This window comes from Camponotus floridanus, unplaced genomic scaffold (assembly GCF_003227725.1).
Source record: "Camponotus floridanus strain SB8 unplaced genomic scaffold, Cflo_v7.5 scaffold39, whole genome shotgun sequence".
Lineage (NCBI taxonomy): Eukaryota > Metazoa > Arthropoda > Insecta > Hymenoptera > Formicidae > Camponotus > Camponotus floridanus.
This window is the reverse complement of record NW_020229536.1, coordinates 1124124-1136784: the sequence shown is the minus strand read 5'-3', so window position 1 is coordinate 1136784 and position 12661 is coordinate 1124124. Positions and strand designations below refer to the sequence as shown.

At 32.4% G+C, this 12661-nt stretch overlaps 1 protein-coding gene across 5 annotated transcripts; it reads left to right on the top strand.

The window, feature by feature from the left end:
* Nucleotides 1-53: 53 nt before the first annotated feature.
* LOC105250172 (sodium/potassium-transporting ATPase subunit beta-1-interacting protein) lies at nucleotides 54-11423 on the top strand. 5 transcript variants are annotated; one of them, XR_889205.2, is made up of 7 exons: nucleotides 56-934; nucleotides 2400-2537; nucleotides 2740-2820; nucleotides 2954-3145; nucleotides 3266-3326; nucleotides 4711-5585; nucleotides 8882-8985. XR_889205.2 is itself a non-coding variant. In XM_011259391.3 (7 exons), the coding sequence occupies exons 1-7, from the start codon at nucleotides 881-883 to the stop codon at nucleotides 8889-8891; spliced, it is 570 nt and encodes a 189-aa protein (XP_011257693.1). In that variant the 5' UTR covers nucleotides 57-880; the 3' UTR covers nucleotides 8892-8992. The 5 variants fall into 5 exon arrangements, 4 of the variants coding, with proteins under 4 accessions (XP_011254828.1, XP_011255631.1, XP_011257693.1 ...); XM_011259391.3 differs by lacking the exon at nucleotides 4711-5585 and adding an exon at nucleotides 4090-4123 and having other exon boundaries at nucleotides 57-934; nucleotides 8882-8992; XM_011258585.3 differs by having other exon boundaries at nucleotides 57-934; nucleotides 4711-4768; nucleotides 8882-8965.
* Nucleotides 11424-12661: the final 1238 nt, after the last annotated feature.

The window sequence follows — 12661 nt, the reverse complement described above, 5'->3', positions numbered from 1 at the left end:
AATTTGCATTTACATATTCTAATGTCTTCCTTTTTCAATATATATAAAAATTTCAATGTAAAACAACATATTATTCTTAATCAAACGCAAAATGATAATGCGCATCAAGGTGACAGAGGACAGGTGACAGGTCGCGCGTCACATGACTTCTCACAGCTGTGCCTCGCTTCGCGACCGGCGTCAAGATGTCGCGCATGCTAACTACGCGTCCTTCCCCCTCCACTGCCAGCGTATTCCCTAACCCCCTCCACACGATATAATACAATCATGCTGTTGCGTTGGTGCGGACGTGTTTTACGTGTGTCCTTCGGAGAATTTTTGAGTTTAACCTCTTACAAGGACTTTAGCCGTAGACAAAATTTAAAGTTGTTGGCCTGAGTATATTGATCGTTGTTCAGATCAATTACGGCCATAAAAAAATTAAAAAATAAATAATAATAATGCTGTTGCGTTCACTGGCATCCTGGCATGTGGCATCTCTTATCCGGCGGGGGAGAGGAAGGGAGGTTAGGTTGGATTAATGCGAGTCTGGCGATGGTGGCGATCGTTCGCCCCCGTGACGAGAAACGCGTGTGCGTGTCGCGGTTGCCTGAGCACGGTGAATGCGTAGTGCGTGCGCGTCATTAGAGCTATAGTGGCAGTTGCAACTTGCGGAGCAGACGGACAGTGACTCGCGTGGTAGGACGGGAGGAACAAGTGTCCGCGTGAGAGCGACACGCAGCGGAGCGAAAGATGGCGATGGCGCATCGGAAGGTGCCAAGGTGGTGAAGTGTGATGCGGCTTGCGCGAGTATCTTCAGCCTCGTCGTCGTCGTCGTCGTCGTCATCGTCGTGATCGTCCCTCGTGAGATCGCTCGTTGAGCGGAGCGCGGCCAAATGATATGGGAATTTGCAGCAGAAGACACTTTCTATTGACGATATGCAGCCTACAACTGGTGAGCGTACATGCGTCGTTAATCCGGATACGCGGAAATGCCAGCTCGCGATTCGACTAGGCAGTGTATTCCTGTCTAATTTGCATACGTATATATGTTTACATAAATATAGTATTCAATGACACAAACGTGTGCACATATATTTTGACTTATGTCATCTCTTTTTCTTGCAAATTCCGCGAACGCGATACTCACGTTAATTACCCTGTGCTAACGTCCATGGAAAAATGGAAAAATACCATTACTACGTTTTTCTTATCGCTTATTTGAAATGTGAATTATCGTATAGTTTTAAACCCTCGGTTTATCTTGGAATATTTTTATATAAAAGAAAGTTTTGTTTATATCATAATTTTATTATACCACTCGTTGGATTTAATTATGTTTTTTATTCTCACGTGCAATGGTTAGTTTATTTTTTGCACTAGAAGTGTAAGAAAATAAATATATAAAAAAGAAGAGATTTATCTTGGAATATTTTTATATAAAAGAAAGTTTTGTTTATATCGTAATTTTATTATACCACTCGTTGGATTTAATTATGTTTTTCATTCTCACGTACAATGATTAGTTTATTTTTTGCACTAGAAGTGTAAGAAAATAAATATATGAGAAAGAAGAATAGAGCAAATCTTTTTTCTCATTGCGGTGGTTGGAGTATTAGAAATAATAATCCACCTTTCAATAATTAAATTCAATAATTTCCACCTTTCAATAATTAATGATTCTCTATTTTAGAAATAAATAGTTAAACTAAATATGTAGAAAATAAATTTATTAAAGAATTTTAATAAGATTTTATTAATATATTTTATAAAAGAAATATAAAGAAAGCTCAAAAGAAAGTAATAAATACTTGATAAGTAATATTTGTATCGCATGTTTGCATTTTCTACGTATATTTTGTTTTTCGAATATTAATTGATGTATATTTACTCCTTGTTTCTTAATTATTTTATTAATAATAATAATTAATAATAAACATCTATGATTTTATTTTTATGATTGTATAGAACTTGTATAGAAATGTATTTTGATCCTACATAGCAATAAAATAAACTTTCATATATATATATATATATATATATATATATATATATATATATGAGATGAAATTTATGATGTAAGCTTCAGATACTTTATCATGTACATGGTTATGTAGTGCTATCACAAATGCTATGACTCAGAGTAATTAACTGAGTATTTAGAACATAAGACAATTGATGTAGATTAAGGACGCGCACAAGAGAATCAGCAGAAATTGAGATGTATGCTGTCGCTGATCATATTACTTTGTATTACATTCCATGTTGCATGCTTATTAATATATTAGGTACATTTAACTGAAATGTAGACTAAGAGATCATTGTTCCATAAAAGTCTCAGTCTATGTTGCAGTTGAACATATTTAATATATACATTTTGCATTTAATTTATTATTTTATATTTTCTTTGTTTCTTATAGATTACCACTATAGAACGTCAAGTCTTCGACTTTCTGGGGTTTATGTGGACCCCGATACTGGCCAACTTCTTCAATATCATCTTCGTAATTCTAGGATTCTTCGGGGCCTTTCAATATAGACCAAAATATATCATATCAGTATGTATAAAATCCAATTATTTTTAATTAGTACATATAATTAATTCTAGCAAAATATTGCAGTATATGAAGAAAAGAGGATAAATTGTATTTCTTTACATAAAGATTCATATGTAAACAAACAACTAAAAAAACATTTGTGTATTTGATTAATGACACACATATATGTATATTTCTTTATTATTTTAATTCTGTGTTTCAGTATTGTATATGGAATATATTGTGGCTAGGATGGAACATATTTATAATATGCTTCTACCTCAGTGTAGGGATACTGGATAAAGTAAGTAAAGAATGTAATTATATACCATTTCAATATATTGCATCTGAATGCACTGCACTAAAGATTACCATAGATATTTATGCAATAACATGGATTGTTATATAAATATTATGGATATAATATTATCTTTCAGGATAGTGATATCCTCAATCTAGGTACCGGTAGTTTTTCTTGGTGGCACGTAAATGGACCTGGTTGCAAAGCTGTTTACGATGTTACGGAACCAGAGCTCTTTAGACCTGCACGTCCCACTAATGTAACAGATTGTGTGCTGGACTATGAAGTGATAGAAATTTTACATGCTGCAACGCAATGTATTTTAGGTGTAAGTAGAGAAGTAATCATCACATAATGCAATGTCATCATATGTAATCATAATAGCTGTATAGATTATATACATATATTATTATTGTTTTCTAAAATTTAGATATTTTACATGTTTCAGTTTATGGCGATTGTTGGTGGAATCTGTCTTAGTAAAGTGTTCCTTGAAGAAGATGATAGCTGTAAGTATATATTTAGTAATTACAGATTAAGTTAATTTAAAAAAAGTTAATGGTTTCTGTTTCTAAAATTAAAATTTCTAATTATAAAATCACGCATATCTAAAAGATTTATGTTTAAAGTTTTAATTAGAACAAATTTTTGCTTTCACATTTTAAAGAATATGTATGTAATATTTCCTTATGTAAAAATTAGTAATCTGTCATACTTGTGGTTTATGATAAGTAACTGAGAGGAGGAAGTGGTTATTATATTTGAACAGCACATTTGGAAACAGAAAAATGTAGGCATTAAGGCTATTTCATTCCATCTTTAGAAAAATCAAACTGTCTAATATTGATCATCGTAATATTTATTTATATTATTTATGATTATTGTAAATTTAAATATTCTAATAGTGGAAAGTTATAAAGGTTATAAATGATATTATCTATCTCTTTCTTCAATTTTCTCACATTTTTACGAATTGAATTCATTTTGAAAAGCAAAAGCTATATTATTATTATTATTTATTATTAAGTTACTTCTTTTACATACTTTCGTTAGTGTGTATTATATGTTGAGTATACATATATATATGAATATACAGAGAGCGGATATATTTCTATTTTAATTGCACAATAGTACATATAATAGGAGCACATTCTTTAAAATATTTTAATTAGTAATATGAAATTATCTTTGATAAATTATCTTTGATCACTAATTATGTGTAAGTACACGCGATTATTTATTATTGCTTGAAAAGAGGGTTGTCGGTTACAGTTGATTTCATTGGTGGATTTGATCCTCCATTTTGGTAAGTCCGCTTAATCATGTTCATTAATTGCACGCAATATATATTTGTCTATCTTTTGGCACGAATAAATAATTTTTCATAGTACGATCATGAAGCTACAGAGTGTACTATTATGTTTTAACATGTAGCATTATAAACTTTTTTGCATCTTGCAATTTGTGATTCGTATCTATTATATTATTGACATTATTATTATATGATATTGCTCAAATAGCATTTCTTTATCTTAGCATGAATGGTATTATATATTGTTTTTTTTTTTAATATCTAAGAATGGTATTATGTCTTAATGTAGTAGTAATATTTCTCTGCAGCAAAGATATTTATGAGTATAATTAAAGGCAAAAATAATTTAAAATATATTAAGCAGACTATGCCATGTAATAGGACGAAATATTACATCTATGAACTTTAAGATATTTCTTCTTCGTAAAATATTATGGAAGAAGATCAGAAGTCATAATGATATTTTCGACGTTATACACGCCGCGTATCCGCTTCTTCGACCGATCATTAATCTGCAATACTTATTCTCCCGTCATCAGTCGACCTCGTCTAATGCGATGGATTCTTGGATGATATTTCAGTTGACTTTGTTGGAGGTGATGACTTTGGGTTGGCAGGCCACACGCCGTTGCATCCTATGTACGTTAGCTACTCGGCTCTTCCACCACCCGCATATTCCCACAAAAATTCCGCTGAAAATAATTATCCGACCGGCACGACTAGCTCTCACCAATCTGCCTATCGCGAATCGAGCTTTCCGAAACACGGTGGCGAGAAGCTGTTGGGTTCCGCGCGCGGCAAAAGCAACATCGTCAGTCTCAGGAACGACACGATCCGTAGTAACAGCAGTCGCTCGTCGAGTCGCGATTTTCAGAACCTAGACTGTTCGGTCGACTATTCGAATCCATTGGATCACTTGCAGCGGCCCGTGTCGCCCGTGTACGACGAGTACGACTCGCTGGACAGCGTTGCTAAATTGAGGTATCAGAAAAACAAGTTGTACTATCCGCACCTGGCCAGGTACAGCCCGGTCGCGCGTATCAAGTGTCGTTCGACCGCGACGAAGCAAGGCAGGAATCCCGCCAAACCACGACGAGTCTTCATCGATCACGTGCGCGATCAGCCTCTGAGGTCGTTTTACTCCGATCCGAGATTGGCCGTTGATCAGCAGCAAGCATCGAGTGAGCACGACGGGTCGAAACGAGATAGCCGACCCTTGTCTCTGTACGCGAGTAACTTTTGAACGACGAGATCTCCGCCGCGTTTTTTTCTCTTTTGCACGCGACTACTGGTTTCCGAAACACTCGTGTGTCGATGACACTCCTCTCCGCACACGATCGGCAGATAAAATTGCCCTAAAGGTTCCCTACCGATCTATTGCTCTCTTAGCGAGAAGAATTACGAAAATTAGCTTATACGAACTTCTATACTGCCGCGTATACGACGTCCACGTGCGGTATGTGTAACATTATAATTCCTATACTTGCCAAATAGATAGAACAATTAGTATAATTAATCCCAGTAGCATAGACGCCCTACCTTTCGGCGATCTTCGATCAGTAGAAAAGTACTCATACCATGAGTATTTTTTGCATATCATTGTGTAATTCATTAACGATGTTCTTCGTATTTTGCATCGAAATAACTGACTGATATCGAACTGTGTGTGTTCAGTAGCATTTGCTCGTTCATACGAACAATCAGTGCAGTGTGACTTATCTACTAATTCGTAAATGTTGCTTATTTATATGTAATAGGATAATTCATACATATATTCACAAATTTATCATTTACTCCTTTTACACTTTCTGATACATATATGAATAATTAATCTGATACATGCACATATGAATAATATGAATAAATCAATGCTGTGATGACACATACGATAAAATTAACATTGGACTAATTATCATGATCACCATTTTAATTAAAGGAGTAAGATTAATGGTTTAAGAGAGGCTAAAAGTCGCTTATTGTATAGAAAAGTTACAGAAGAGAATACGAATGATAACTATGAATTATTTATTTGATAAATGGTTTACATGTATTACTATTCAAGAATAGATTAATGAATACGTCTTGATGTATGTACTGTGATATATAAGTTGTTTGAGCAGAATATTTATCGCTCTACAATATATGAAAAAAAATTGATTAGATAGAGATACATTGAAATTTGTATGCATCGAGAGTTTCACTGTACACAACGTAGAACAATATATATGTGATAAAGCAACATGACTAGAATATTTTAATCAAATGTGAAGATATCATTTACTTTAGCTTTATCTAATATGAGTTTTTAAATTTGTACGAAAAAATTAAAATTGACGGAAACCATTTTGCAGTAATATTTTTTTCTAGCTTTTCTCTATGTGTATCAAAAATAATTCATTTCTATACAACTTTGCTGTACACCAGATATAAATATGGATAAGGATTTCAAATACTGATACTCTATAAAAAAATTTGACTGCTTTTAATTAGCTTATTTTAGAGTTCAGTTTTGAGTTTGACCCGGTATTATGAACAATTTTTATTATAGGATAGTTAAATGGATATAAATGAGAGCATAATATATGATTTATCGATTTTTTTTCACTTTTGGCAAGTCTAATGGAGTTGAAATACACATGTATATATGTGTAACCATGAAGCTTTTCAACTATGTACAATTTTATTGTTATCTGTTTATTTTTACATCCAGATTATAAAAAAATAGTTCTTTGTCTTGCAAATTTTGTTTTTTCTTTATGACAATAAAATTTTCTGATTACAATAAATTCAGATTTCGCGCAAAATCGATTTTCAATAAATATTTTATTACGTAAAAAAATCTCAGGAGAAATATATAATACGATTTGTCCTAAAATAATTGATCTTTAGTTTAAATATAAAAATATGCTAAGTTATAATATTCAATAATAACAATTATACTTGATAAGTATTTATAAATATATGTTAAAACATTGCGTTTTAATTTCAATTACACGATTAACTACAACCATTAGTTAGCCATTATTAGTTAGCTGCAATTGTCTCATTCTCACAAAAGATGAAAAAAATCGATCGACACGTACTATCGCTCTCTTTTTGTTAGTAGTGCATGGTAGTTGTGGCCTTTTTGTATTTTCAATTTAACAGAGTGTGTGAAGTATTTTCGATTCCTTAAAATCTTCGTAGTCATCTTTGTAGAATGGATCGCAATGTATTTAAATGATTTAAATGTATAGCTTAAGTCACGTAAATTATTCACTATATATGGGAATATTTTTAAGACGGAATGTCTCTTACAGAGGAAAATGTAAAATTTCAGATATCTCTTTTGGCAAACATATATTTAAAATAATTTCTGTCCACTTTGACATTTCTCATATAAGTGATTGATTTTTTACGTACATTATAATAATTTGATACGAAATCTGAAGTGACATCCGAAAAAATTTGTATTTACTAAATTATATTAATTCTTTGTGTAAATCAGAAAATAGCATGTAATTATTATACGAATTATTATACAAAAGACTGCTCTAAGAGAAAAATATAGATGTAACTAACACACTGCTTATATTTTATACACATTAAAAAAGAAAATAGTAATTATATTTACAAGTTAAGTATTTTTTTAAATAATGTGTGTAGACACACATTATTTATATATATATATATATATGCATATATATATATATATATATATATATATATGCATATATATATATGTTGTATATAATACAATTTTTTGAGAGAGAGGTAGTTACACATATATAATACAATATCTTGTGCATAGAGCATAATATAATAGTAGAGATGAAAATTATGCTAAATGTGTATAATAATGTATATATTTATTTTTATACAGTACTTAACAAAAATCTTAGAAATGATAGAAAGAAAAATTTCTCTATTAAATATGGAATATGATTATATTATTTTTCTCTACAGTGGCACTTTAGACGATTTTAAACTTCTTCTTTCTTTTTCTAAATAGAATAAAGAAAAATGACACAAGGTTTCTTTGTCACTTCAGATTTATAATATATTTTGGACATACAGTCTCTATTGAGCATCTGAAGTTTGTAAAGCATATTTATCGTTTTTTCTTTTTTTAAGACCGTTATTATTAATTTTGTATTTATCTACTGTATCGCATTATTTACTTTGGTGCAGTTAATTGGGAACAATAAATATGCAATACTATTTGCTTGCTTTTTTATTTATTAACCCTTCACTCTTTTCTTTTCCTGTTCTAACAATTTCCTACTATGCGGTTTCTGGGGAATCTTTTTCTTTATATTTCTTAGTCATCGTTAAATCTGTGGTTTTAATTGAACGTTTACTATATATTTTATATGAAATCACAATATTTCACAAATACTATTTTTTACCAAAATTATTTATATTACAGATTATTATCTAATATATTTCAGTCTAAAAGATTATAATAAACTACAATTTCTTTAGGATGCAAATGCATTTATAAAATTCATACACTAAAAGTTATTATTTTCAAAATATTCTAAGATAAAATAAACAAGAGACCTAAAGGGCAAAATTTTAAATTAAATAACAATCTTATTTTTTAGAAATCTTAACAGCATTCATCAAGAAATTACACACTGTATAATTGATTTCGCTTTTATTATTCTTAACATTATTATCATTTGATTGATGACGAAGAAACGTAGGAAAAGTCATCGCGCGTCACAGAATCTCTGACCGCCTTTCTCTCTCTCTCTGTTTCTCCGACAGTACGAACTAAGCGAAAGAAGAAGCAGCCGCGGCCGCTGTACAGCATCGAGTACTCCCAGCCGGAGCCGCCGGTCCAGGACGACAGCAGCGTGTCGCCGAAGCCGATGACGCCGCGTCGGGTGAAGCGACGTTCCGTCATCTCGAGGGACGGCACACGACGCTCCAACACGCGACGCAGCTCGGTACGCCAGTCTCGTCGCAAGAACCCGGTGAACCGCATCATGGACCACCAGGAGAACCTGTACGCCAACACGGGTCCAGGTGCCTGCATCGGCAGCCTGACGAATCAGAACGTGAGCACGCTGTCGCAGGGTGACCGGGCGCTCAACTACGACCGGATCACGATCGGCGGCTGGGACCGCGAACGTAACGTTCCCGTCGACCGGAACTGGCAACCGGAAGCGGTCAACATGGCGGTGTCGTCGCCGGCCCTGTGGCCACCGCCACCGCCGTCGAACCAGGATTCCTCCAACAATTACTCGAACGCATCGTCCGGCTTCCCCCCTGGCCAGAGTCCGCCCGGAGGCGACTGGGATCAGCAGCACGCGATCACCAGCTCGACGCGAAATCTCACCGACAATTGGCAGCCGGCCTCCGGCGAGCTGAGCGCGATGCAGTGGCAGGGCCAGAGCAATCCCACGTTCCAACAGACCAGCACGCAGAGTCTGAACGGCGAGGATTTGGAGGAACTCTATAGCAATCGGCCGGCCAGCGCTAGGTCTAGCTACAGTAATTATCACGGCGTCAGGGCGACGCCGCAAGTGCCGAACCGCACCGACATTGTCAGGCAGAGCCAACGACAATTTGTCCTCAGCGGACCGCCCGCTTATCAGGACACGGTAATCTGATGGCATCGTGTCGAGCGATGTCAATTGTACGTCTCGTATTGGAGACGAGATAATAGATAGAACAGGCCTTATAGAACCTTTTACTATTTAACCAATTCTATTTAATCAACAAATGATGTAATAGATTGTAGAGATAAGAAATGCGTGATAACGTCGTCTCTAGAGATATCTTAATAAAAAGGATACTATTTTTGATAGCGCTAGTCGCGCACGCGACGCGTTCGATTCAGAAGAAAATATATGGAATGTAAGATTTGAAGAAACTGCAATTTTATAATGTGCATTAATTATAATCTTTTTCTACTGTTAATATTTTCAAAAGTAATTGTAATAATTTTAAACATCTGTATTACTATTATTTTGATAATTATTACTCGTGAGATTGCGAGTGGTATTGCTTAATAGTAAAAAATAATCAATAATAAAAAACGGGCAACCATCGCAAGTTGCTTGTCCATTTCAGAGCTTTACTTGATGCAGATCGATGCGATAGATCTCTACTAACGTTGCATCGCATTGTACTGCAAAAAAATGACATCTATTAAGAGACGTAATTTTACTTAAGACTTGAAAAGTCACAACTAGCGCTCTCTTTTTTTCTCTCTTTCCGTTTCTTCTCTCTCTTATTCAAATCATTTAGCAGCATTATTTTAATAAATATCTGCTTACGTCACTATACAATTTGCCGATTTAATTCTTGATCATATCGATCGTAAATTCATACAATTGATGTGACACGATGAGACTGTATTGAAAACGACGTAAGTTAAGGATTGAAGACAATTGTTAAATTGATTCGATGTGTAGAGAGTTTTTTAATATATAAATTGAACATATTTATACGATTTTTAAAATGTATACACGATCATGATGAAGAATTGTTCTTTCACTCTCAGAATAAATTTATCTGATTGATGACGTATGTGAAATTAATGTACTTAAGATCTGAGGATCTCACACAGATCGCACAAAGTTCTAATAATGTTAGGATTTTTTATGCGTTTTTTTTCATCTTTTTTCTCATTGTCAGTAATTTTCATAAGAACTTTCCATTCTCATCCTATTTATATCATAGAGTTAAGGATTCTTTTATTCGTGTAAAATCAAAAAAAGCATCGCATAGTCTGTAAATACAGATTGTAATCACTCATCAAATGTATTTTCGACAATGCTATACAAACAAGACAATCAATTTCAACATTTATAATTCTTTCTACTACAAGTATCATCAGTGGTTTATATTATTTTCGAGTTTATAGCAATTAGAAGATACTGGCCTTTTTAAAATGTTACGATATTTTCGAATCTCGACTTTTTACAATTTCTATACAACTTGCACATATATAATTGTGTATATTCGGACAATTATTATCGAGCGTATGTTTAAGCACATATATAATTAAACTATAGTCTTCCATTTGCTACATATCTCGCAATTTATCTGAATATTAGCGGACAAAAATTAATGCAATACAGTTGTATTTGCATATTAATAACCGAAATAATGGCAATAATTATGTGTAATATGCCGCAATAATGTCTAAGTAATATTTTGCAATAAAAAATTGGAAACTGTGAAATTACGATGATTTATGTATATTATAAGAAAATTGGAGTTGCGACGAACCTAAATTCGTTTTGAATGTTACTGCAATTTATTTTATTTATTTTTGGAATTTTAATCTCTTGCAATAATACACATTTTTAAAATAAAGTTCTCATTTTTGCTGCTCGCGATGTTATAAAAAATATAAGTGATAAAAATAAAAACTGTTTAAGCAGTTTATAATTTAATTAATGGAGAAAATGAATTGTGTATATAAAATGTGTTTTTTTACACATATATTAATTACAATCTTTTTTATTGTTTATATATTTTACTCTGTGAAAGAGAGAATGACTCGTGTTTATGAGCGCGTCATAAATTTTAAATAAGAGCGGAAACCAAAGCGTTAAACCGATATACATGTAAGAGACATGTGTCAACTTTAAAACTGCCTCACACACTTGTTCTGAATATATGTACAACCTAGCATTAATTCTGAAACTTGTTCGATAGAGATCGAATGAAACATAATGTAATCAATTACTTTGTTCTCTGATTAGTTATAAGAATTTTAGATAGTTTTCTAGTTGTACATATTTTTTAATCTTTAATTATACACATGTAATATTACTTGTAATATTACTTGCATACAAATACAATTTCGTAGTGGAGTAGTTTTTCACACAGAACAGTTATTATTTTATCGATGCAAAGCGAATTGTATCGGTGCATTCGATCATTTTATTAAAATGACTTTATATATTGCAATACACATTATCTTACAGTTTTAAATGATAAGAATTTATGATGATAATTTGTTAATAACAATTGTTCAATTATACTGAAGTAGAGGATGTGATTATTCAATATGATGATTACATTATTTAGACTTATATTCTACAATGTATTATCGTGTAACGATTGTAAGACAATAAACAATAAGTGTTCATTATTATTTATCGAGTCTTTATATTTGTAATAATTTATATATATAATTTTCTTATTCTATATATCTAATCTGTTTCTAGATATTACACATATGTGCATATATAATAAAGACACATTATTTTTTTTATATATTAAATTATATTTTAATTTATTTTAATTTTTATATATTTTATATTTTAAAATTTTTTATACATTAAATTATATATTAAATTTTCATGTATTTTTTCATGTATTTAATTTTTCATGTATTTTTTATCCTCGTAACGTATAGCATCATAAATATAAATAAGTTTGACGTATATATGACATTTATGACATGTCAAGATTATTTTATGCGGAATTTTGCTGAAATAACGCTCAAAAATCATTTCGGAATTCTTATTTTCGCGAGATATTCCATATAAATTACGAATCGACCCGGCGAACTCGTGACATATT